This window comes from Symsagittifera roscoffensis, chromosome 5, assembly GCF_963678635.1.
Source record: "Symsagittifera roscoffensis chromosome 5, txSymRosc1.1, whole genome shotgun sequence".
NCBI lineage: Eukaryota > Metazoa > Xenacoelomorpha > Acoela > Convolutidae > Symsagittifera > Symsagittifera roscoffensis.
In genome coordinates, this window is record NC_087066.1 from 17,097,234 (window position 1) to 17,122,069 (window position 24,836).

The 24,836-nt window shown below is 36.4% G+C and overlaps 1 protein-coding gene across 1 annotated transcript; it reads left to right on the plus strand.

Moving 5' to 3' along the window:
* The first annotated feature begins 6,527 nt into the window (after positions 1-6,527).
* Positions 6,528-14,865, plus strand: LOC134845728 (rab GDP dissociation inhibitor beta-like). The gene is made up of 8 exons (XM_063862786.1): positions 6,528-6,719; positions 6,813-7,173; positions 8,518-8,713; positions 9,017-9,269; positions 9,652-9,823; positions 12,055-12,199; positions 13,688-13,745; positions 14,353-14,865. The coding sequence occupies exons 1-8, from the start codon at positions 6,675-6,677 to the stop codon at positions 14,500-14,502; spliced, it is 1,380 nt and encodes a 459-aa protein (XP_063718856.1). The 5' UTR covers positions 6,528-6,674; the 3' UTR covers positions 14,503-14,865.
* The last annotated feature ends 9,971 nt before the right edge of the window (positions 14,866-24,836 follow it).

Below are 24,836 nucleotides of genomic sequence, written 5' to 3' on the forward strand. Positions count from 1 at the left end.
GCTGTTGAATCTCCCGGAGCAGTCGTTGTATTCGACGTTCCATTCTTCATTATTGTTTTCGCAGCTGTTGGTGCTATGCTTATCGCATCCCTGGTTAAGGGCAACGGTGTCGATTGCTGTTTGTTCCTTTGTGGTTCTACAAAGTCAACTCTGGTGCTTTGCGTACGATCCGCTGCCGGTCTTTCTTGTGGAGTAGAACCTCTCAAGATTGCATCCAACTTCGCCTGTATTGCACACGAACTCTCGGCTTGACTCTTGCTCATTGTGTCCATTCTCCTTTCCAGGCTCCCTAATTGGCTGTTGACATCATCATATCGGTTCTTCAACTGTTGCATGTCTGTTTTGATGTTCTTTTCTCGTTCTTCATTGGTGGCTTCTACCTTATCTGACATTTCCTTGAGTCTCTCCTCTGTTGCCTTAGCTAGGTTAAAATAACTGTCTAGATACTCGTGCTTGTTGTATCTTATCTCCTTTTTTATCACCTCTCTGTCTTCTTCACTGTACTTAAGTCTTTTGTCGATCTGATTTATTTTCGCCAACAAGTCGCCCAGCTCAATGGTAGTCTCTTCATGGTCAGCCGTGAGTTTCTCTTCGGCCGTAGCCTCTGCTTTAGCTTGTTCCTCATTCTGGCCGGTTTCTGTCGTTTTCGTGCTCACTGTACCAAATTTTCGTGCTCTTTCTGCTTTTGGTTCTTCAGTCACGTTTTCTTTCGTTTTTATTCCGAACATTATTCCCAATTTTTCCGTAAAAGATGTCCTCTTTACTTGAGAGTCTTCTTTCACCGTTTCTTCGGTGTTGCCTATTGCATCTTCCGCGTCATCTATCGGTGAGAACTCTATGGGTTTCTGGTTCGGTTCCTCTGCATTGGGCATTGGAGTTGACTCTGTTGCCATCTTCCTTGTTTCATCCACACTTTGATCGGGTGTCTCTAGATCAATCTCGATGGTGGGTTCTACTCGCTCCCCTTCCGTGCCCTCTTTCGCCCTGTTCTCCGCTGTACTCCTTGTGCTGACCATGTTAACTGAAAAGTTCGTCTTCGTTATCTTTGGGCCCGTTGATGTCGTTCCGCGCAGCGATGAATTATATTTCGTGTTTGATCCACTTGACCTTTTTTCGAGCACCGGTACCCTACTCCGCCTCATTATTTCTATTTACAACTGCTTCTATTTATAATTTTATTATATACACGATTCTATTCTAAGGGTAAAAAAAAATATTTTTTGTGGTAACAAATTCTGTACAACGTGTTAAAAACCTTATCCAATTCTCTTTCTAAAACCTCCGAAAAATTTTCCTTAATTTGGTCTTAACCCTACCTATTTCGATTTGTCTTATTCTGTCTTAAAACGCACTTGTTGTAATTTGACTTCAATTTCTATACCGTCCCAAGACTATTCGTCACTATCACAGTACTCTCCGTTAGTGTCCTAAGACCCTTGTACCAAGACCACTGTTCCAAGACTACTGTCCCAAGACTAGTGTCCCAAGACTACTGTCCCAAGACCAGTGTCCCAAGGCTAGTGTCCCAAGACTACTGTCCCAAGGCTAGTGTCCCAAGACCAGTGTCCCAAGACTACTGTCCCAAGACTAGTGTCCCAAGGCTAGTGTCCCAAGACTACTGTCCCAAGACTAGTGTCCCAAGGGTAGTGTCCCAAGACCAGTGTCCCAAGGCTGGTGTCCCAAGACTAGTGTCCCAAGACTAGTGTCCCAAGGGTAGTGTCCCAAGACCAGTGTCCCAAGGCTGGTGTCCCAAGACTAGTGTCCCAAGACTAGTGTCCCAAGACCACTGTCCCAAGACTGTCCCAAGACCACTGTCCCAAGACCCTGTCCCAAGACCACTGTCCCAAGACCCCTGTCCCAAGACCCTGTCCCAAGACCACTGTCCCAAGACCCTGTCCCAAGACCCTGTCCCAAGACCCTGTCCCAAGACCACTGTCCCAAGACCACTGTCCCAAGACCCTGTCCCAAGACCACTGTCCCAAGACCCTGTCCCAAGACCCTGTCCCAAGACCACTGTCCCAAGACCACTGTCCCAAGACCCTGTCCCAAGACCACTGTCCCAAGACCCTGTCCCAAGACCACTGTCCCAAGACCCTGTCCCAAGACCACTATCCCAAGACTGCTCTGTCCCAAGACTTCTTCGGTCTTGTCCCAATACTCGTCACGGAGTGTCTTCCTCGTTGTAGGGTCTTCTTGAACCACCGTACCTTGTACCACCACTCAAGCTCTAGTAAAATTTTCCCAAAAACCCTCTCTTAAAAGCCAAATGCTGACCCCCCTCTTCTTTTGGTTGTTTCTATTTCAATGTAGGTGCGCAGGTATCTTGTGATCACCTGTTCGTATAAAACCAAACACAAATCCTCAATAAAATGCAACAAAAATTTTAAGTAAGAAAAATAATAAAAACAGAAAAATGAGCCCACCTGAAATTTAAAGGTGACCAATGTCTACCTTTCGTCTAAAAAAAATGTCTGGTACCTAATTGCCACGCGTTTTCCTCCCCCCACTAGTGATCTTATGGGGTATCACAAAAGCTGTCTATATCCGGTCCCCCCTACCAAACCAACCAGCGTACCAGCCTTAACTCGAGTTGGATTTTGGATCTCCACCTAATATTACCAACGCGTGTTAATTTCTAATGTAACTAAGTCAACGATGTCGACTAATTAGTTACTCTAATTTCCCCCTTTTTGCAATTTACAACCGCCAACCTCTAGCCTAACCAGTCCCCCTTCTAACCTCCCCCCTTTCTAGCCCCCCTACTTAAGCCTAAAAATTACTTTAAGCGCCGGGTGCTAAACCTCTCAAGAGAAAACCGTAGACCTGTTTCCAGGCCTGCTCAAGTAAAAACGTTCCTCAAAACTGGGGGATTTCGCTTATCCAATTTTACACTTATTTCCTATAATGTAATGTGGATTCTAACGATACCCGTTCTGCCCAACTTGAGAACTCGAGAATTGCCAAATCCTTCTTGGCTGCTTTCCCACTCGACTGGTCACCTGTTCCAGTCCAGTCTCCTATTGGTTCAGCCAAGTGTCCCTGAACCACTTTCCCACTCGGCTGGTCACCTCTTCCAGTCAAGTCTCCTATTGGTTCAGCTCAAGTGTCCCTGAACCACTTTCCCACTCGGCTGGTCACCTCTTCCAGTCAAGTCTCCTATTGGTCCAGCTAAGTTCCAAGCTATCTGAAAACCCTTGACAACGCCCCACTTCGGGCACTTTATTCAGTTTACTGGTTTAAATTGCTAGGTTGATCGAAACGATCGAACTTGTAAAACAGTATGGGTATACTATTTAATTAATATAAAGGTTTGATCCAACTAATCTGGTGTCAAAGTCACTGTCTTTTTTCGTTTTATGGTTTTTGTTCCTTTTTCTATTCTTTTTTGGTTTTTGTTTTGCTTTTTGTCTTTTTGCTCGTGTTTTTGTCCCCCTAGTTGCCCCCCTTTACTCGGTTAGCTAAGCCTCGTTCGGAGAGCGTACCAGGAAATTTTCTCGAGTTTTCTTAAAAAGCTATCACGGTACAACCGGAAGGTTTGCACGTTCCTGTCGAACCGTACCGCCGGTACTCTAGAATGGGCATTCAGCCCGAAGCTGTCTCAAGTGAGTTCGACCCCGTAGTCTTGATGTCGTAAACACCCAGGAGCGCCATAAAAACACTATGTAACATTCGTCTACTACAGTCACACATGAGGCTTAAGAAAAATAGGCCCTATAACCACTGGCTCAAGGGTCAGGGACACTATCTCTTGTGTTTTTCTACCTCAAGAACGGTCGGAGCCAGTTCGGTTCGCTTGTGACATGAGACTACGACCCGTTACAGCTTAAAGGCTACTACTAAAATATCCCCCCACTCTAGAATTAGAAACGTCCCCATACTTAGGTCTCTAGATACCCAAAATACATGAACGCCGTTAAAAACCGGGTTGGAACAATCCGTTAAGTTACTTTTTATTAGACAGTGGAACTTTGATCCATTTCAGATGGATCAACCTAAAACTCGCCTTACCTCAACATAACAATTATAAAACACACTCTAGGAATTTAAATTAAGGACTCACATGTTGATGCGCTCAAGCACAGGAAGTAATTAAATGGGTGAGCAACTCTAGAATTAACTAAAATAACTAGATAAGTTCAATGTTTATCAGTTTGAATGGTAATGGTAAGTTTGAACTCAAGAACGAAGTTTTATGTGGACCATTGGGACACTCAAGCTGTCCACCTTTCCGTCGAAGGTTCACTCTGGTCCAGTTCGAATAATTACTCTCTCGGGAATACTCTGTCTCCTATTTCAGATAGGACAGCTCTACTCTTGTTCACTATGATGGAAATTGCGAATAGCAATTTCCCACTCGTTTTTTCTGACAACTTTCCCGCAATTGCTCTAAAATTGTTCTCCTTTCTTTTTTCTGATTTTCAGTTCTCGCGAGAAAATCGTGCATGACATGTTCCATTCGAAATTTTAAAAATTTAAATTTCACTCCAAAATCAAGTGTTTTCTGCTCTTCTCAAGGTCAAACTTCCAAATATGACCGACTGGCACACTATCTAGAATCAATAAACTACATAAGAACTAAAATAAGCTTCGCGCTCCTGAGGAGCTCTATACTTTATATAAGGGGTTGCAGATCGCTACGCAAAGTTCAATTTATCGACAACTCCATAAGCGCTATTGTAGAGGAAGGACGGCTAAGATTAATTAACATTACGACGATGCATTTAATGCTGATTTATGAATTCATTGCTGATATGAATGCTTTTTTATATCGCTGATATGGCCCTATCCAGCTTGTGCACTTACCGTAACTAAACGGAAGGGCTCCTTTTGTAATTTAGGTTTTTTTTTAATCATTTCGTTCAAATAGTTGATCTCATTGTGCGTTTCGTAATCTAATCTGTTTCAATTTCATTAATTTGATCCAATTTACTTGCATCACTTTTTATAAAAGCTTAACAAAAATTCATGCGTTGAAAAGTAGTTGCAAAATTCAAAAAGTAGTCGAAGCAATCAAATCCCATTAATTTATTCGCAGTTTTCTTGGCTACTGGTCTGTGAAAATTGAGGGACTTTTTTTGGCCACTCAAATTTTGTGACGAATTTTTTCAATTAATTTAGTTAAAACCGGAGATATTTAATTTTTTTCGGCTATCCGGGAATGCGGCTCCGTGGGTACGCACATTTTAAACATAGTAAAAGAATTTTTCAAATAAGATTTGTCACTAGGTTGTATACAAGGTCTTATCCTAAGTCATATCCTCATGATGCATATAAATGAAAAGGGTGGGAGGCTATAACGATGCAATATGATGCCAATAATGGCGCGTAGTTGATGCAATTTGAGATTCGGAGAAACTTTTGTAAGTTCTGTTTTATGGAACTGTACCATTTTAATGATGTATTAATCGATTAGAATCTCAGTGGGGACATTGAGTGAGCTGTCAGGGAGAATGGGCCATTCAACCAGAACGAGTTTTGACTTAATTCGAAAGAAAGAGCGTACACTACGACGAAAATATCAGTTATGGACGTTATTTGCACAAAGAGTCAGAAAGTGAAGGGAAGAGTATACTTTGATTTTGCAACACCTGAAACTGCAAAAATCAGAACGAGTTACTAAGAAATTAGGAAACTAATACTGAGAATGGAAGGAAACTACGAACTACGATCCATTGACTACGAAAAAAAACTCCTCGGGGTAGAAGCGATTGTACCGTTATAATTGTTTCCGAGCTTATTTTGTAAACCGCTCCATATGATGAAGAAGACGCTTCTTCAACGAAGATCGAGAATTCGGAAACCTTTTTGGAGATCGAGAATTCGGAAAAAATGTTTGGCCTCTGGATATGCCTTGAGTTTAATCCAACCAACAACTAACTATTCTCATCTTTAGCAAATCAGAAGCCCTGTTTATAGGAGTAAACTTGTGGGCAGGGGTTGCTGAGACCCTGCCATTATCTGTTCGATTTTGCATGTAACTAGTTAAAAGACTAATAGTGCGAAAGTTTCTGATTCGTGACAGAAATCTAGAACAACAGTTCCAGTACACGCTCCGGAAAAGCAGCAAAAATGGTTGAACCACATACATTGCAGCTAAACGTGGGAGGCTCCACAGTGGATTGAACCAGTGGTGCAAAACTATCGGACTGTAAAAAACTTTTTGATTTATTTAGTTAGCTTAAATCTGATTTGATTAACTTGCTGGAGTTACTTTCAGGGCTGTTACGGTGTCTTGAGCAACTGAATTTAAGCCACTGAGCTAAAGCATATCTGCTTCTGAGCTACTGTATATCTTGTTTTGAGCTACTGAAAGAATATATCTGAATTTTTGAGAAAGTGTCTGAAAAACGATCTAATACCGGACTTTTTGAAGTTAAAGTTCCCTGAGCTTACGCTTACGGTTCATAACTTTCGGTTCATAACATCTCAGTTTATGCGCGTTAAGTATAATTTCCTGTTTTTGATCTTTATTTTGCTCTTCAAGCACATTGCTGAACAGTTGTTTATGCGGCAAATATTTGTCTGCCTTAGTGCAATTTGTTATTCAAATATTTCAGATTAGTTGTTTGTGTTGAGTTTCTCTTGACTAATAAATGTAAATATCTTGAATTAATCTGCGTTAAAACTACTGTCTTGTTGTAACGCAATAATTGTAGCATAGAACTTGAAGAACAATGGAAGAAGAATACGATGTAATTGTTCTGGGCACTGGATTATCGGTAAGGCAATTCAGTTCCTTTAAACGCTATTATTTTTGATGCGATGCAAAAGTTCCTGAAAACTTGATCCAACATCTTCGCATTTCATTTTAGGAATGTATTCTTTCTGGAATTCTATCTGTGGAGGGTAAAAAAGTTCTCCATATGGACAGGAACCAATATTACGGAGCTGAGAGTGCGTCATTGACGCCTCTTAATGCTGTCTTTGAGCGTTTCAAAAGAGAAATACCGGCTGATGTGGAGAAATTCGGTCGAGGGAGAGATTGGAATGTCGACTTGATTCCAAAGTTTTTGATGGCCGACGGGAAACTAGTTAAAACGTTGCTGGCTACTGGTGTGACTCGCTATCTGGAGTTTAAAATGGTTGAAGGCAGTTACGTGTACATGAGCGGAGGAAAGAAGAACGGGAAAATATCTAAAGTTCCGGCTAGTGAAACCGAAGCGCTGAAATCGGGTATAATGCAATTTAAACTCTTCTGAATCGCTAATACCTGAAACGAGATTTAATCTTATGATAAGCAAGGGTATTGCAATCGGGTTCTAGGCTCTAGACTTTTTCCCCCGTAAACAACTGTGTTCACAAAACTCTTCTCATCTGGACTCATTTCCCTAAAGTCTCTTAGCAGCCTATTTATCGCTACAGATAACCAATTTACCGCTACTGATATATGTTTAAGCTTGTTGGTATTTTAAATATCTACCCTGTTCAATTTTTTTTTATGTCGTTTGTAATTTTACCAACTCGATTTGTTAAAAAAATTTTCGTTTTTTTCCTTTTCGGCTTGATAGGTTTCGTCCTTTATTTTATCGGCTTACTGGCCGCATATCGCCTCTTTTGACGAGCAAAAAGAAGTGTGTGTGTGTGTGTGTGTTGAGGGTGAGGGGGACCTCATAACTTTCAAAAAGTCTTAAAATTTTGATTTTTTCTGTTTCCGTCTGAATAAGTTTCGGCCTATATTATCTCGGCTTATTGGCCTCATATTGCGTTGTTCGATGAGCAAAAAAGTTTTTTTTTAATGTATGTTGGTGGTTTGAACGCAAGGGGACTTTATAACTTAAAAGTAGTCTGAAGTTTAATTTTTAGTTCGACCTAAGTTTCGGCGTACAATATATCCGCTGTGCGTCATCATATTGCGTCATTCGAGGAGTGAAAAAGTTTTTGCATGTGTGTGTTTTGAAGGTGAGGTGGACTTAATAACTTTTTATCAGTCTAAAACTTGTTTGGTTTTTTCCGGCTTTTTTAATGTTTTTTTTTCGTCTTAATAGGTTTTGGCCTTTTTTATATCGGCTTAGTGGCCTTATTATGTATAATTTGATGGGCGAATAAAGTGAGCACTATATGAATTTTTATAAATCATGTTGATTTTTTTTTCAGCTTGAAGGGTTTCTGCTAAGGTGTTTTTGGCTTTGTTACCGCCTGGTAAATTTTCTTTCGACGCGAATTTTACATTCTATCGTCTTGGCTTGTTTTTAGTTTCAAAACTAGCTTTATTCATTTGGATAGATCTAGTTTAAATATCTGATTGTAAATCAAACCATGGTGCTATACAGGCTCAGCTGAGAAATCGATATTTCATCCGAAAGGACTTTTTTCGACAAATGAGTTTTTTTAGTCTTTTGGAACCAGGATTACAAACTCAATTTGCTACCCAATTTTGACAACTGAAATTTGCATCAAATGTGAATGATGACAAAAGTAACCACTGCCGCATTATCCATACTTATTTGAGTTCAAATGCTAGCAGTTATTGCTGCCATGACATGCCTTTAGTACTTATTTGAATATTTTTTGTGGTAGATCTAATGGGAATGTTCGAGAAAAAGAAGTTTGCAAAATTTCTGAGCTGGGTTCTGGAGTTCCAAAAAGAAGATCCAAAAACCTGGAAAAACTTCACCGAGCAGACAACCATGCAACAGGTGTATGACTCTTTCGGAGTGGATAAGAACACAATTGACTTCACAGGACATGCGATTGCTCTTTTCAGAGACGAAGAGTAAGTTGCGACATGGCACAATCAAAAAGATACCATTAAGCACAGAAAATTTGAATAGTTTCCAGTAGAATATTCTTTTAAAAATTTTCGTTGATTACTTGCCCCTATATTGGCTATATACTTCTATTGCATGCCTCAAATTTTCTGATCTTACTTAATAGGGTTCAAGCCATGCAATTCATCTAATTGAATTAAAAAGTGATTAAAAAGTTTCGATTTTTATTTTTTAGTTGTTTTCGGAAAGTTTTTTGACTCAGCATATGAATTACTTAATCGCATCAGCATATGAATTACTTTATCTAGGTACCGCCAACGTCCATTTATGGAGACAGTAGACAAAGCACAGCTGTATTACTCCTCACTCACTCGCTACAGTGACCAGGACAAGAAGCAGAGTCCCTCCCCTTACCTCTACTGTCTCTATGGGTTGGGGGAGTTGCCGCAAAGTTTCGCCAGGTTGTCCGCTATCTACGGAGGGACGTACATGCTAGGAGTCCCTGTGGATGTGGAACTGAATGACTCTGGAACATTTGTGGCTGTCAAGTCAAAAGAAGGGGTTAGATGATGCATGATTGTCATGCAGAACCTTAAATCATCAATTCAGCAAAAATGTTGCGTTATTTTTTCTAGTTTTCGGTTGAGGAATACTCTGATTTATGTTTCTAAATAAATGAAATATTTTGCGTTCTTTTTCGTTTCAAAATTTATAAGTTGAAAATAAGGTTGCTAATTTTGCAAGTATCAACTGTTTCTTCAAAATTATATGAAGTTGCTATGGTCTGTGAAAGTTTGAAGCTCACAACAACCGTTTCCTTACCATTCAGACGCTAAAAAATACTTTCTTTAAAAGAAAACTCGGCTTGGGTTTTTGTTTATAAAACTAACAGAAAACCATTCAAGTTTGGTCTTTCTCAAGTTTGGGAATTGTTTGCTTGAAGGTAGCGAAGGCGAAAATGGTGATTGGAGACCCCTCCTACTTCCCGGATAAAGTGGAGAAGTGTGGCCAAGTGGTGAGGGCCATCTGCTTCCTGGACCACCCAGTGTCAGACACCAACAACGCCAACTCCGCTCAGATCATATGTCCCGCTTCACAGCTCAACCGAAAAACAGGTAGCTGCTTGACTTTTCCTTGTTAATGTGTTATTCACTTGCGAGAGATACTGTTGCTGTTAATTTCAAATGCAGGCTGCACTGACATGCTCAGTTTCTGAAAAAATCCAAAAAAAATTACCTGGTTTATCGTTCAAACAAAAAAGACGAGTTTTTATCGGATTTGTGGTTTTCGTACGAATTTCCATCGGGTCATTTTATGTTCCTTTCCAATGCGTTTTTTTATATGGTACGCTTGTTTAGCAACCCAAATTCCAAACAATGGTTTTTGTTTTAATTTAAATCGGTTATACTATAATTGAAAATTGTTTTTACACAAGCGAAGCGTGTGTATCATTACGAAGATTTTTCTAACCGAAGTCGTAAATAAAAGTGCTGATTTGGTGGCATTTTTGTTATATTTCAATTTAATAATATATAAGCCTAATCATATTTAAGCTCATGGAAAATGTTTGCAATTTTCGCAGAGATTTCAATTTTCCTTAAAAACTACTGTATTGATTTTCAAAAAAAGTTACTAATGGGAAAATTGGCTGCTCTCCTATGTGTCTGCGTATTTTTTTAGTCTCTTTTCATTGTACCGCAAGTTTTACCGCCTTCGAAATTTTCAGTAAGAGGATTTTTGGCCTATTTGTTTTCAACTTCTTCGTTTCTTCAAATATTAAATGCACAAATCTGAGATGAGGGTTTCAATCAAAAGAAAAACTTGGATATCTCCCCTTTTCTCAAAAACTACCCTGCCAATGCGGAGAATAAGGGTTTAATCGAAAGAAAAAAACATTTATGCAAGTCTCACCAGCGCAAGCGGTAAGCGTTTTGAACTAAATATGGCCTTAGAAATTGTCAGTTGTTTTTGAAAGGTTGCCAATTTTTTTGGAAAGTTATTTTTAAAAAAAACTAACCTGCTGAATCTTAGTTAATACTAGTTAAATCTGACATTAAGTGTTCAGTTTAAAAAATTCAGTGTAGGGAAATCTTCAATTTGAAAATCAGATGCTGTTCCCATGCTTAAGTAGAGAGAAGCTTATGGTTGTAGTAAAAGTCAAGTTTTGCAATTCTTTCGACTATTTGTTCGAATACTACCCAGACAAATCTGAGAAGAAGACTTCAATTAAAAGAACGATTAGCAGTTTTCGCCACTGAACAATCTGTTAATCGCCTATGTAAGCAGGGAAACACCAGGTTTTTGCGTAAATAACATTTGTTGTAATTACGCATTTCCGTATCAGTACAATATATGATTAAAAATATTATAACAGGTAGATCCAGCATTAACTGGGCCACTCTTTTACTTTCAAGTGACCGTTGCGTAGATGCAGGACGTGAGACTCCTAATCAACAGGTCGGATATTAAAATCAGGAACATTCAAATAGAATTATTTTTTGGTCGAATTTTTGCTGCATAACTGCTACAATTTGATAAACTGTAGCTGCGTTATTGGTGGCTAGTCTTAGTAAAATAACAAGCGGCCGTGGAACAGATATGCGAACGTGTTACTCCTAATCTCCAAAAATTCTTTTCAAGATACTTTTTAAATTTATTCTTTATTTCCCTTTTTATTTTGTGTTTTGCCTGTTTAGAGCTCTTTGTTCTATTTCCTCACTTGTTTGTAAAATTCTGATTTTTAATGATCATATTCATTTTTGTTATTTAGTTTTTCGAATTTTATAACGGCTTAGTCAAATTGCTTCCAAGGTGTAAAATTTTGACTTTATTTAATAAATTTCTGAACTTAATTTTTCCAAAAAAGTCATTGATGAGGTTAATTTTGAAATGAAAAAGTTCGGACTTTGTATATATTATTTGAGAAATTTAATATACGTTAGAGAAATTTAATATTGTTTGAGAAATTTGATGTATTCAGACTTTTATTTGTTCCGTATCGTCTTTTGGGATGTGCATCAAATAGACAACATGCATTGATAGTTTTCAGTCAACAAACCAATTTGAAACTACTCAAATTTGTTTACTTGAAAGAGTGTACGAATGGTGATGAGGTATTAAAATTAAAAAATGCCTTTTTTAACCGAAATTATTCGAATAAGTTGATATATGATTAAATTTTATGTAAAACGAATTGCTTAAGGTTTTACGGAGATTAAAATGGTAGTTTGTTTAGCAAAAATAGCCTTATAATTAGACATTGGTAAATATGTCTATAAATTATATTTTAAGTACTTTTTAATCGCCATTCTGATATGTATTGTATGTGTTATGTTCTGTGTTGTAGACGTCTATATCTGCTGTGTGTCATCTGCACATGCAGTGGCCTCCAAGGGCAAGTATATAGCAGTGGTGGGAGCCACAGTGGAAACAGAACAGCCAGAAGAAGAGGTGAAGAGTGTACTGCATATTCTGGGCAGTCTAGCATGCGAGTGAGTCCTCAATTATCCATTACTGCAAACGGCACTATGAGTTTTAGTTTTTACAGTAGCGGCTCAATATTGTTCCGATCACATATGTTTTAGTTTTAAGTGCAATTCAAATAGACATTCATAAGCTAGAGTAGAATCTATTTGGCGTGAAGGATTTATTTTGGAGAAGGATTTGTTTGAAGTTATTGGATTGCGTTATCATACAACATGTCCCAAAATGAACACATTAGCTTATAGTGTCATTTAAACAGACATTCATAAACTAGAGCTACCCCATTATTTTTGAATAAAAACTTATTTGGCGTGAAGGAGTTGTGTTGAAGTTACTGGTTTGCGTTAGCTCACGAAATGTCGCAAAACAAACAAATGTGGTCACAACATAGTCTCTTAGAATTCGGTTTTGTTTTGACGCTTAATTTGTGAGAATGCTGCATCTGGTAATTCTTGCCAATCTTTGCTATTGCCTGTTCGCTATGTCCACTAACTTGTCATTGTAAAGGGTTGCTGAAATTCGAAGAGTTTTAAGATTAGTTTTGCTTGTAAAACTCGAAAAAAAAATCAGTTTGTTGTTTCCTTCAGATCATTAACTTTTTTCCGACTGTTGTCTATGTTTATAAAAAATTATATTACTTGAATTTTTACAAAGTAGCTGAGGAGTAGTGAACAAGTATAGACGGTTGCTGTGCAAGTAGCCTAAAGTTTCGACCACAATCATAAAAAAAAACAGATTTTTTTCACATTGTTTCGTTTTTTATTCGCAGTGTGATGAGAGAATCTGAATAAAAGCCTAAAATAAGGCATAATTGATATTAATTGCAAATTAGGTACACTACACAACAGTTGTCTGCAAAAATAAATGAAATTTTTTCCATTGAAAGCGATAAAATAGAAGCCGATTATCATTTGTGGTACCTGATTCTGCGTGGAAAAAAAACTAAAACATCCGAATACAACCCCCCCCCCCTCCTATTTTCAATGATCGGAAGTTGCAGAAACCAAAAGCTCCTCCTCAGTTTCAACGTTTTTTTGGAGAAATTGTAGCTGTAGTTAACAATAGAAGTATTTCCAGTTTCTAATCAATTACGTAGCTGTTCATCTGATTGCTCTTTGTATTCGGACTGGGAATTGTATTATTTGGTTTAGTTTTTTTTACGTGATTGTGTTTCCCTGTCATTTACCTTTCTTTGCCTTTTGCATTCTCCAACGCGAATATTGAGTGATATCTGAATTAACTTATCGATAAAATTATCGGTCTGTCCCTTCAGCAAATAGTTATTGCTGCAACTTTCTCTCGGCTGAGCCATTGCTGTTTTTGTACATGTGTCTTCTTTTTTACAATGCCTATTTTCTATACCTGATTATCAAGACGTTTTTTGTTGCTGTTCGAAAAGATTTTGATCAATTGTCAGGAAGACCTACGGAAAAACGCAGATTAAGCAATTCGCATCCGCTCTTTTGCTGCTTAATCCTTTTCTGATTTGAGTTTAGACCGTTCATCTATGTGCAGGACCTCTATAGACCGACAGACCTGGGACGAGAATCGAAGGTACGGTTGTTTACTTTCAAGGAACAGTCCCTCATGGCAGAAGAACAGAATGACAAATTGTTAGATCAGCAAACAAATCAGAATTAGTAAATCGGAAAGAAAGTGTGGCAACTCAGTCATAACTTTTTGAGAATTTGAAGGCCTGTGATTAACTGAACTTTTATGCCATTCAGACTTTCTGCCATGAAAACAGCGCCCCTAGGCATCATCAAGTCGATGAAAAAAGCACGTTGAGTGAGAATTGTATGCGACATGGTGTATTTAAATTGGAGTAGTGTTTTCATGCAGAAGGTAGCCAATTTGAGCCACTGGGATAATAACTCTTTCTAATCCAATTACCTTGACACGGATGATGAATTCATGTTGCAATTTTCTTCCTTGGTGCACAAATAGAGACATGTTAAACTTAAAATGACTTAATATCAACCAGAAATATTCAAAGTTTGATCGAATATTGATCAATACTTAGTGATGAAAATGAACTAGTGAACATTCCATGTATGGCTTTGCTGGTTAAAAAAATGTAACTGATAACTTTTTAATCTTTGCGTATGAAAATGGTAAGAAGTTTCAAAGCTATGTTTGTTCTGATTCTAATTTGTAACAGGTGTTCATTACGAAGAGTTACGACGCGACCACTCACTTCGAGACCACATGTGACGACATCGAGAGTGTCTACGAGAGATGCACTGGACAGAAACTGGACCTGGAGAAACTGTCATCCAAATTGGTCACACCAGACGCCGGATCTTTCTGAAGATTTGAATTCTGATATCTTGATTTAAAATGAATTTTGAAAAATAACGTGAAAAGTAAACAAAATAGCGGGTCTAGTCATTGGCTACTCGGACTTCGACGAGTTATGATTGCTCCGTTTTTTATCCAATAAAATGCTGCCTGTTCGATTTCCGGTTTAATGTCTTCTGGAAACGGGTTCTATCTGACTATTCTTACCTCCTTTACTCATCGTTCTTTCCATTCAATACATGCTACCCAATCTACTTCTAAATGTGCTATTAAATCCGAAAATGTATTTAATTTTATATTAAAATGTTTATCAATGTTATGTCAGTAAAAATAATTGACTTGCTTTATTAATTTATTGTCTTGAAGAAACCAACAGTTGTTCATGTCGGTTAGTTAACGGGCTCAGTTTTGTTTTAAAAATACGTAATATGAAAAGCTCAATTATGAATTGTAGATTCTTCCGAGCGAAATGATGTCATTGATTTTTTTTTTCACTACCGGAAACCTGTTGCAGCGAATTGAAACCAGGAATTCACACTATGAAAAGCATATCAAGACAGGCCAAGCTCCGAACAGAGAAGATGGTATGAGACATTAAGAGATGCAATGGTCTATTGCAATATATTCTTGGAACGTTCATCGGTTCTACAGACGAATACTTTTTTAGCCTAAACTTAGTTATTCGAACCAAGGACGAGATTGTGTCACAGGCTAGGAGTTGAGTGGGTACTAACCCTTGCCTATTCTAGCTCAATAATGAATGGTTTTTAACTTAATACTTCATTTGTGATGTTCATACAAACTGAATGTTACCTTCTCTATGAAACGTTGTATTTCATATGTAAGCGAAATTAATTCTTATGGGAAACTGAAACAGGGTGGCCACAGTATCAGTGCCAAATCAATGCAAAGCATGATTGTCAGTGCCAGAAAATGAATATCAGTGCCAGTTTTTTTTTCACAGCACTTCTTTACTGACGCCATTTCTCAGACACTGTGGCCACCCTGTGAAAGCAGTCGAAACGACGATGGTCCAGATCATTGCAACTATTGTACTTTATTTAGGCAATATACACACACTACCATCTATTTCTATTCCGGGAAAAGAACTTGATTAACCAAACTGAAAATTGATGACAACAAGAACAACCTATAATTGAAGAAAATGAAGCATATTTCAACGACAGTTTTCGTAATAAAAATTACACATTTTTTAATAGAAATTTATCATCAAATTTTCAAACTTTTTCGATGACAACAGCCATGCATAGATACATCTATACATAAACACACATACACGCATAAATATACATACATACACATGCACGTAATAATATAACATAGACACATTTAATTCCTGATTTGCAATCAAATTTCGTTCAATGATTTAAACATATTCACTTTAAAGTCGAGTGTCTGGTTACAATACAAGTTTTCTGTAGGTCTAATTTGTATATTGTCTGGCTGCGGAAAAACACTAAGTGACAAGGTTTTTGAGCTATATGTCACATCAGCACATCAAGAAAACTAAAAACTATAACATAAATTAAAACATTCTCAGGTTTAAAGTTGGTAGAAGTGCAAATTAAAGCGATACTTTGTGATTTTTTTTTCGAATGGCCTAATAAGTTTGAGAAGTTCAACTTTGAACGCCTCTAGAAAAAGCTGAGGCAAATTTAACTCAAAAAGATTAAGCTATCTCGTTACCGCATTAAAAACCGCTCTGACTGGAGATAACGTCAAAAAATTGAAGTTTACAGTTAAAAACACCGAAAAGTCGAAGAAGACCAATTTTGACCAGAAGTAACATTTTTTTTTACAAAAAAAGCTAGAACTGATTTTTTCCCACCAGGGCAGCTTATCGACCCTTCTACTTCGTTCGATTAAACCAACTTAGAACAGTTCTGAAATATTTTTTAGAAAAATCGTATTATTAGTAGGGATCTCTTTTCGGTCTTTTATACCGGGTTTAACCTCAGTTAATAAAAAAGTAAACAAAAAGCATTGCAACTGGAAGCATTACAAATCCGCCAGGAAGCTTTGCAACTCCGCCTGGAAGCTTTGCATGCCAGTAATCGTTCTCGCCGGTCCCAAGACCGGGTATAGCAGGAGGGTTGGCGATAGCAAGGGCATCCAGCAGTGAAACTCCTTTTCAACGAACTGTATTATGAATAGGCCAAATATAGTTGGCAGTACAGCCCGAATTACTGCGGTGACGGCGTTGTCGGTGACGGCCTACGTCAGAAATATTGCCCTTGCACGCCGAAATTCCCTGAGACAAATGACGGCTGTATAGCCTGACACGCCAGGACTTAAGTTTCGATTTGCTACGTGGAACGTCGGTTCCATTACTGGAATAAGTGGCGAGATAACAATTGAAAAGTGGATGCTGCATGCAATAAAAAAACTTGATGGAAGGATCAGGAACAACAATGGTTAGAAATGGTTACAACTTGCTCTGTCGGAAAGAAAGCAGAAAATGGAGTTGGCATTGCTGTCGCTGAACACTTAGTGTACCGTGTTGTAGAGGTCAACTGTGTCAACGACCGCATGACCTACGTAATGGTTATTTTGGAAGATCGTGTCTACAAACAGACAGCTGCTTATTGCCCCCAGAGCCTATTAGCAGAAGCTATTGAGCGTGAGTTGTTCACAACCTATAACCCGTTGATTGATGGTGACTTCAATGGACATATTGGCGAAGACATTTCTGGTTGGGAAAGTGTACATGGTGGTTTTGTTTATGGAAGCCAGAAAATTTTGAAAAGGCAATATGGATAATAAAAAAAGGAGAATAGGAAAACTATCATGAGAAACTGTCACATTCGAACAGGTATTATCTTTTTTATTGGGAGTTCAAATTGATATCTGTTGTGTTATGCTGATTCGCGAAAGCATTGACAATTGGAGAGTAGTGGGAGCTGATGTTTTCAATCATGATTACTCCTCCATTGAATCTAACAATTTTTTTTATAATAAAAGATCAGATTTGATTGATCTGAGAAAATATAAATCGTGTTCACACTAGCAAGTACATGATCGACTTCAATTAGGATGTTGCAATCCAGCACGAAATTGATATCCATTGCTAGGCAGAACATTGTCCTAGACAAAAGGTAGTTCGAGAACTTCTCGATATATCTCACTGTCATCAGTTATTTAATTTGGCTTATGAATGGCAATCATAGCAAAGATGCTGCCTAATTTTTAGGAATACAATGAATTGTTGCACAGATGGCAACTAATTATTTTCCAAAGTGTTCCATAGACAACTTGTCGGAGATCAAGTTACGATCATTTTAAATTTATAAAGTTTTCTGAAATTGGTTTCACAAGGTCTGAGTGATCTCTGTATCAAATTTTATCTAATTGGCGTTTGAGCAGATGGAAAGTTGAGTTTGCTCATTGGACAATCATATATCTCAAGCTTGACTTGAATGCCGGCGCGCTTTTATTTATTGGCGGAAGAAATATGAAATTGGCCACATTGTTGAGGAGCGAGTATCATTGGCGTCTTGAAGACTACATATAGCCTCCAACTTTTTTTCGTTGGCACAATTGAATGCTATGGGTTGGGTCTGAACTTTTGTTCGACCGGTTTTGTAAATAAATTAATGTTTGAATGAAGCATTTTTAAGAACTTTGGGAGATGAGATTTTCTTTAGATTGTAGTTCTGCTTGTTTGTTTTCGTTACTTAGTGAACTTCAAAAGCAACATAACAGCTCTTCTAAGTTCACTAAGAGGGTTGCGAAAGCAAGGAATCTGTGCGCCTTAAATGGCGTGCTGCAATTTTACATTCGCTAGTTGATACATCAAAGTTTCAACCCCAATTTGTTGTCCTCTTTTGAAAGCAATCTGAGACAATTTTTTTTCCAGAGTTTTTGTGATGTTTTTTTTTCAGTCATAAAACCGCTTGAGTTTGAATTGGGAATGACTCAGAACTTATTTCATTTTCAGCTCCTGGCCTTTTGCAGTCTATATTGCTTTATTGACTGCAAATAAGTAATGATAAGTTAGCGCTACAGGTTCCATTGGATGAAATATATTTTGATAACCGTCCAAAAAGAACTTTTTCTGCATTTTGCATGTATACCTTCTCACCAAAAGAAACGCTACAGAACGAAATGTTTGGATGTTTTTATTAGTATTTAGCAATCGCGTGGTCATAACAAAATGTTATAAAATAAAGACTAGAAAACAATTAGGGTGAATCACTCAAGCTTTGAAATAGCATACAACAGATTTAAAAAACAATTATGAAATAGTTTTTTTTACTCGGTGAATATAACGGGAATTGACTTTACTTCGTGTCGACAACAATTATCATAAGCTTGTGTGCCCTTTTACTTCATTTTCAAATAATGTTCGTTCTTTAATGCTAAGCTAGCTGGAGAAAATATAACAATTCTTATTGAGTTTGAAGCCGAGGTAATATTTTGGTCTACCAATATATTTTGATACTAAGATAGACGGGATAACTTTAACTTTTGATACCACTCACAGGTACTGACTTTTCTGGGTACGCCTCTATTTCCCAATTAGATTTTGGAATTTTTTTTATGTAACCTTCAGAGAGAGGAAATCCAATCCTAGTATTTGGTCTACATTAATTTGTATTGGATAGTCACCTGGAGTATCGAATTCGCATCAAAAATTGCATAACCTAGTAATTTAAGTTTTTCGCCATTAACTGTTTTTGAGTTAGATATAGATTTCTTAAACTCTAAATATTGTATTTTTCATAGTTCTTGATAAGTACAAAAATTATATATTGAGCAAGTTGCTCCGACGTCTATTAAAAATTGAGTTTTTAGACCGTTATTTTTGTTTTTTTCCCGACGAAATATTGGTATAATTCAATATTTAGTTTTGATTTTGCGCGAAGATTGCTCTAATGTACTTCTCGTTCCTCATTATCACTATAGTATCCTTCATGGTCCTAATGAAGATATCTATCATGATTTTTTTCTATCGGATAAAGAGTTGTATTATGATGCAGTGTCCTTTGATTACCTTGGTAATTATATCGAATTTTGGATCCTTTTCCAATAAATTCACTGCTTACTGCAAAACTAAGATTTTTGGTAGCTATATGATTTTCTTTAGTTGTTGGCAAGTTGCACGGGATTCTCGATTAAAAGTTGATGTGCTTTTTTTTGTTTATACCTGGCAGATGCTAACGAGTTTTACTATTAGAGTCAATTGGGCGTTGGTACATCCTTTTTTTTCTTTGTAATTAAACTAAAGCAAAAATCTCTTACTAGATGTTATCATAGATCATAGTCGATCTGGTCCTATTGTTAAATTGATGGTTACATAAACAGATAATAAGATTCAGATTGATTTATTTCCCAGCTTTTTTTGGCTACGACAAATCTGCACCTGCAGTCTGGACTTCAAACTTCATTTGTCACGTCTTAATCATACTCATGATGAGATGGACTTCTGCAACTTTTTGATTTTTTAGCCTAAGAATGATCGAATTAAATATCAAGTCAATTTATCGATTTTGCTTCTGCCTCACTTAAATAAAAATTCAAAGTCTTTTGTTAGGATCGCAAAAGGACTGGATCGCAAAACACGTCAAAGTAAATGAGAGAAACGCTCTATTAGGTTGGAATTTTACCCATAGACGGTCAAACTGAATTCTTTTGTTGCTTAAATGTCAAATAAATTAAAACCTAATCCAACTATGTCAAGTTAAGCTACTTTCAGTGGAATTATCGTAGATCGACTATTATCTGTGAAAACATCTAGTATGAGACTTATGCTTCAGTTCTTAGTAATTCACACCAACCAAATTATTTTTTTGCTTTTCAGACTGTACATACCTTAAGGGGTAGCTTTGTTCTATTCGCACCACCTACTAAAAGAAACAATGGGTCGTTGATAGATCCTTTTTGTCTTAGTAACCAAATCAGAGCATATATCTCATACTAGATGTTATCGTAGATCGTAGTCGATCTAGTCCTATAATTAAAATGTTATTTTTATAAACAGGTAATTTAAAGGGGTTGATTTAATAAGAATAAATCAGTTTTGATTGGATGAATAACTGTCTTAAGTATCAATATAGGTTTGGGGTATGAAGATAAACCTATATAAATTTAAGCTTCAGGAAATTATTAGAATCTTATCTCAGTCAGTTCTAGAACGTTATTTTTTTCAAAAGTATTTTTGATTGAAACGGAAACTACTGATCATTTTAAAAAAGAAATTCTTTCAACTCCACAGCGATTAGGGGGAAATAACACTTCTGAAGATTCAGATTGATTTATTTCTCAGCTCTTTGGCTGATACAATTCTTTACATGCAGTCTAGACTTCAAACTTCGTTTTACCCCTTTCCTTCATCCTCATGATGAAAAGAACATTTGCATTTTTCTGATTTTCAGCATAAAAATTGTTAGTTTAAGTATCCAGACAGTTTATCAGTTTTGCACCAGCCTTACATAATTTGATATTCAGTCTTGTGTTACGATCGCAAAAGGACTGGATTGCAAAATACGTCAAATTAAATGAGATAATCGCTCAATCAGGTTGGAATTTAATCGAAGGTTGTCAAATTGAATTCTTTTTTGTTGCATAAAAGTCAACCAAATTGAAACATAATCAAACTTTTTGTCATATTTAGCTAATTTAAGTTAAATTATCATAGATTGACTATGATCTGTGAAAACATCTAGAATGAGACTTATGCTTCACTTCGTAGTATTTCACTACAGCTAAAATTGATTCTTTTGCTTTGCAGACTATACATACTTTAGAGGTAGTTCTGCACAATGGGTCGTAGATAGATCTTTTTTGTCTTAGTAACCAAATCAAAGCATATGTCTCTTACTAGATGTTATCGTAAATCTTAGTCGATCTGGTCCTTTAGTTGAAATGTTATTTATAATAACAGATAAAAAGTGTTGAGTAAATAATTATATATGAGTTTTGAATGGATGAACAACTGTCTTAAGTATCAAAATAAGTTTGGGTTTATTAAGTTAAGTTACATAAATTTAGCCAAAGGAAAACAATGGAATCTTACCTCTGTCAGTTCTAGAACCTTATAATTTAAAAATTAATTCTAAATAAAAGGAAAATTTGTGATAAATAAAATAAAATAATTCAACTCAACTGAGCAAGTGGGAGAAATAATAATTCTGTAGATTCAGTTTCATTTATTTCTCAGCTTTTTCGCTGAGACAAATCTGCAACTGCAGTCTAATTTTCAAACTTCGTTGTCCCCCTTTCCTTTATACTCTTGATGAAAAGAAGAATCGCAACTTTTTTGATTTTTCAGCTCAGAAATCATTAATTTCAATATCCAGGCAATTTATCAGTTTTGCACCTGCCTTCCTTAATTCAAATTTCGAAGCCTTTTGTTAGGATTGCAAAAGGACTGGACTTCAAAAAAGGTCAACATAAATGAGAAAAACGCTCCATTAGGTTGGAATTTACCCATAGTCGGTCAAATCGAAATAGTTTGTTGCTTAAAAGTCAAACAAATTTAAAAGTATTCCAACTTTTGTCATTTTTAGCTAAATTTAGTTTTTTTTTTCAGATCGACTATGGTCTGTGATAACATCTAGTATGCGACTTATGTTTCACTTCTTAATGATCCCTAACAACTAAAGTTATTTCATTTGCTTTTCAGACTACATACTTTAAGGGGTAGTTCTCTGCTCAATTCGCACCTTTTTTTACTAAAAGAAACAATGGGTCGTTGATAGATCCTTTTTGACTTAGTAACCAAATCAAAGCCTTAGTCTCATACTAGATCTTCACCAATTCTGAAGATTCAGGTCGATTTTTTTTAGCCGCTGCTTGAGGCAAGTCTGCTTCTGCAGTCTAGACTTCAAACTTCATTTTAACCCCTTTCCCTCTTACTCTCGATGAAAAGGACATTTGCAACTTATTGATTTTTCAGCATAAAGTTCATTTTTTAATTATCAATTCAATTTATCAGTATTGCACCTGCCTTACTTAATTTCAAATTCAGTCTTTTGTTAGCATCGGAAAAGCACTCGATCGCAAAATACGTCAAGTTAATGAATTGAACGCTTAATTAATTTGAAATTAACTAAAATTGATTTTTTTAACGGAAACCATCGGTCGTTGATAGATCCTTTTGTTTGTCTTAGTACCCAAATTAAAGCATACGTCTCATAGCAGATTTTATCATAGTCAAGCTGTTCCTATAATGAAATTGAAAGAGCAGCTCATAGCATATTTTCTCATAGTCAAGCTGTTCCTATAATGAAAGCATGTAGTTATAAATGGATGAACAAATGTCTGAAATTTTAAAATAGGTTTGAGGTTTTTAGGTTAAGTTATATAAGATTAAGCTAAAGGAAAACATTAGAATCGTACCTCTGTCAGTTTTTGAATGTTATATTTCTCAAAAGAAATTTTTATTAAAAGGAAAGTAAGCGATAAATAAAAAAAGGAAAATAATTCAACTCGACTGAGCGAGTGGGGGAAATAATATTTCTGAAAATTCAGGTTAATTTATTTTTTTAGCTGTTTGGCTGAGGCAAGACTGCGCCTGCAACCTAGACTCCAAATTGTATTTTGCCCCTTTCCTTCCTACTCTTGATGAAAAGATCATTTGCACCTTACTGATTTTTCAGCAGAAAAAACATTAGTTTAAATATCAAGGCAGTTTATCAGTTTTGCACCTGCCTTACTTAATTTCAAATTCAGTCTTTTGTTAGCATCGGAAAAGCACTCGATCGCAAAATACGTCAAGTTAATGAATTGAACGCTTAATTAATTTGAAATTAACTAAAATTGATTTTTTTAACGGAAACCATCGGTCGTTGATAGATCCTTTTGTTTGTCTTAGTACCCAAATTAAAGCATACGTCTCATAGCAGATTTTATCATAGTCAAGCTGTTCCTATAATGAAATTGAAAGAGCAGCTCATAGCATATTTTCTCATAGTCAAGCTGTTCCTATAATGAAAGCATGTAGTTATAAATGGATGAACAAATGTCTGAAATTTTAAAATAGGTTTGAGGTTTTTAGGTTAAGTTATATAAGATTAAGCTAAAGGAAAACATTAGAATCGTACCTCTGTCAGTTTTTGAATGTTATATTTCTCAAAAGAAATTTTTATTAAAAGGAAAGTAAGCGATAAATAAAAAAAGGAAAATAATTCAACTCGACTGAGCGAGTGGGGGAAATAATATTTCTGAAAATTCAGGTTAATTTATTTTTTTAGCTGTTTGGCTGAGGCAAGACTGCGCCTGCAACCTAGACTCCAAATTGTATTTTGCCCCTTTCCTTCCTACTCTTGATGAAAAGATCATTTGCACCTTACTGATTTTTCAGCAGAAAAAACATTAGTTTAAATATCAAGGCAGTTTATCAGTTTTGCACCTGCCTTACTTAATTTAAAATTCAGTCTTTTGCTAGGATCGCAAAAGCACTCGATCGCAAAATACGTCAAATTAAATGAGATGAACGCTCAATTACGTTGGAATTTACCCAAAGGTTGTCAATTTGAATTCTTTTATGTTGCATAAAAGTCAAACAAATTTAAACGTAATCCAACTTTTGTCAAGTTTAGCTAATTTAAGTTAAATATCATAGGTCGACTATAATCTGCAAAACCATCTAGTATGAGACTTATGCTTCACTTCTTAATAATTCACAACAATTAAAATTGATTCTTTTAGCTTCTCAGACTATTTATACTTAAAGGGGTAGTTCGCTGCTCAATTCGCACTACTTTGACTAAAAGAAACAATAGTTGGTTGATAGATCATCTTTGTCTTTGTAACCTAAACAAAGCATTAGTCTCATACTAGATCTTATCGTAAATCGTAGTCGATCTGGTCCTATAGTTCAAATGTCATTTATATAAACAGATAAGTTATTAGTGTTGGCTAAAAAGCATAAATTAGTTTTAAATAGATGAACAACTATCTTAAGTGTCAAAATAGGTTTGGCGTGTTTAGGTTAAGTTACTTAATTTCAAACTAAAGGTAAACATAAGATTCTTACCTGTCTCAGTCCTGGAACTTTATGTTTTTTAAAAGTAATTTTAAAAGGAAGATTAGTGATAAATAAAAAAAGGTAATATTTTCAACTCAACTGAGCGAGTGGGGGAAGTAGTAATTCTGAAGATTCAGGTTGATTTTTTTAGCCGCTGACTGAGACAAATCTGCAACTGCAGTCTAATTTTCAAACTTCGTTGTCCCCCTTTCCTTTATACTCTTGATGAAAAGAAGAATCGCAACTTTTTTGATTTTTCAGCTCAGAAATCATTAATTTCAATATCCAGGCAATTTATCAGTTTTGCACCTGCCTTCCTTAATTCAAATTTCGAAGCCTTTTGTTAGGATTGC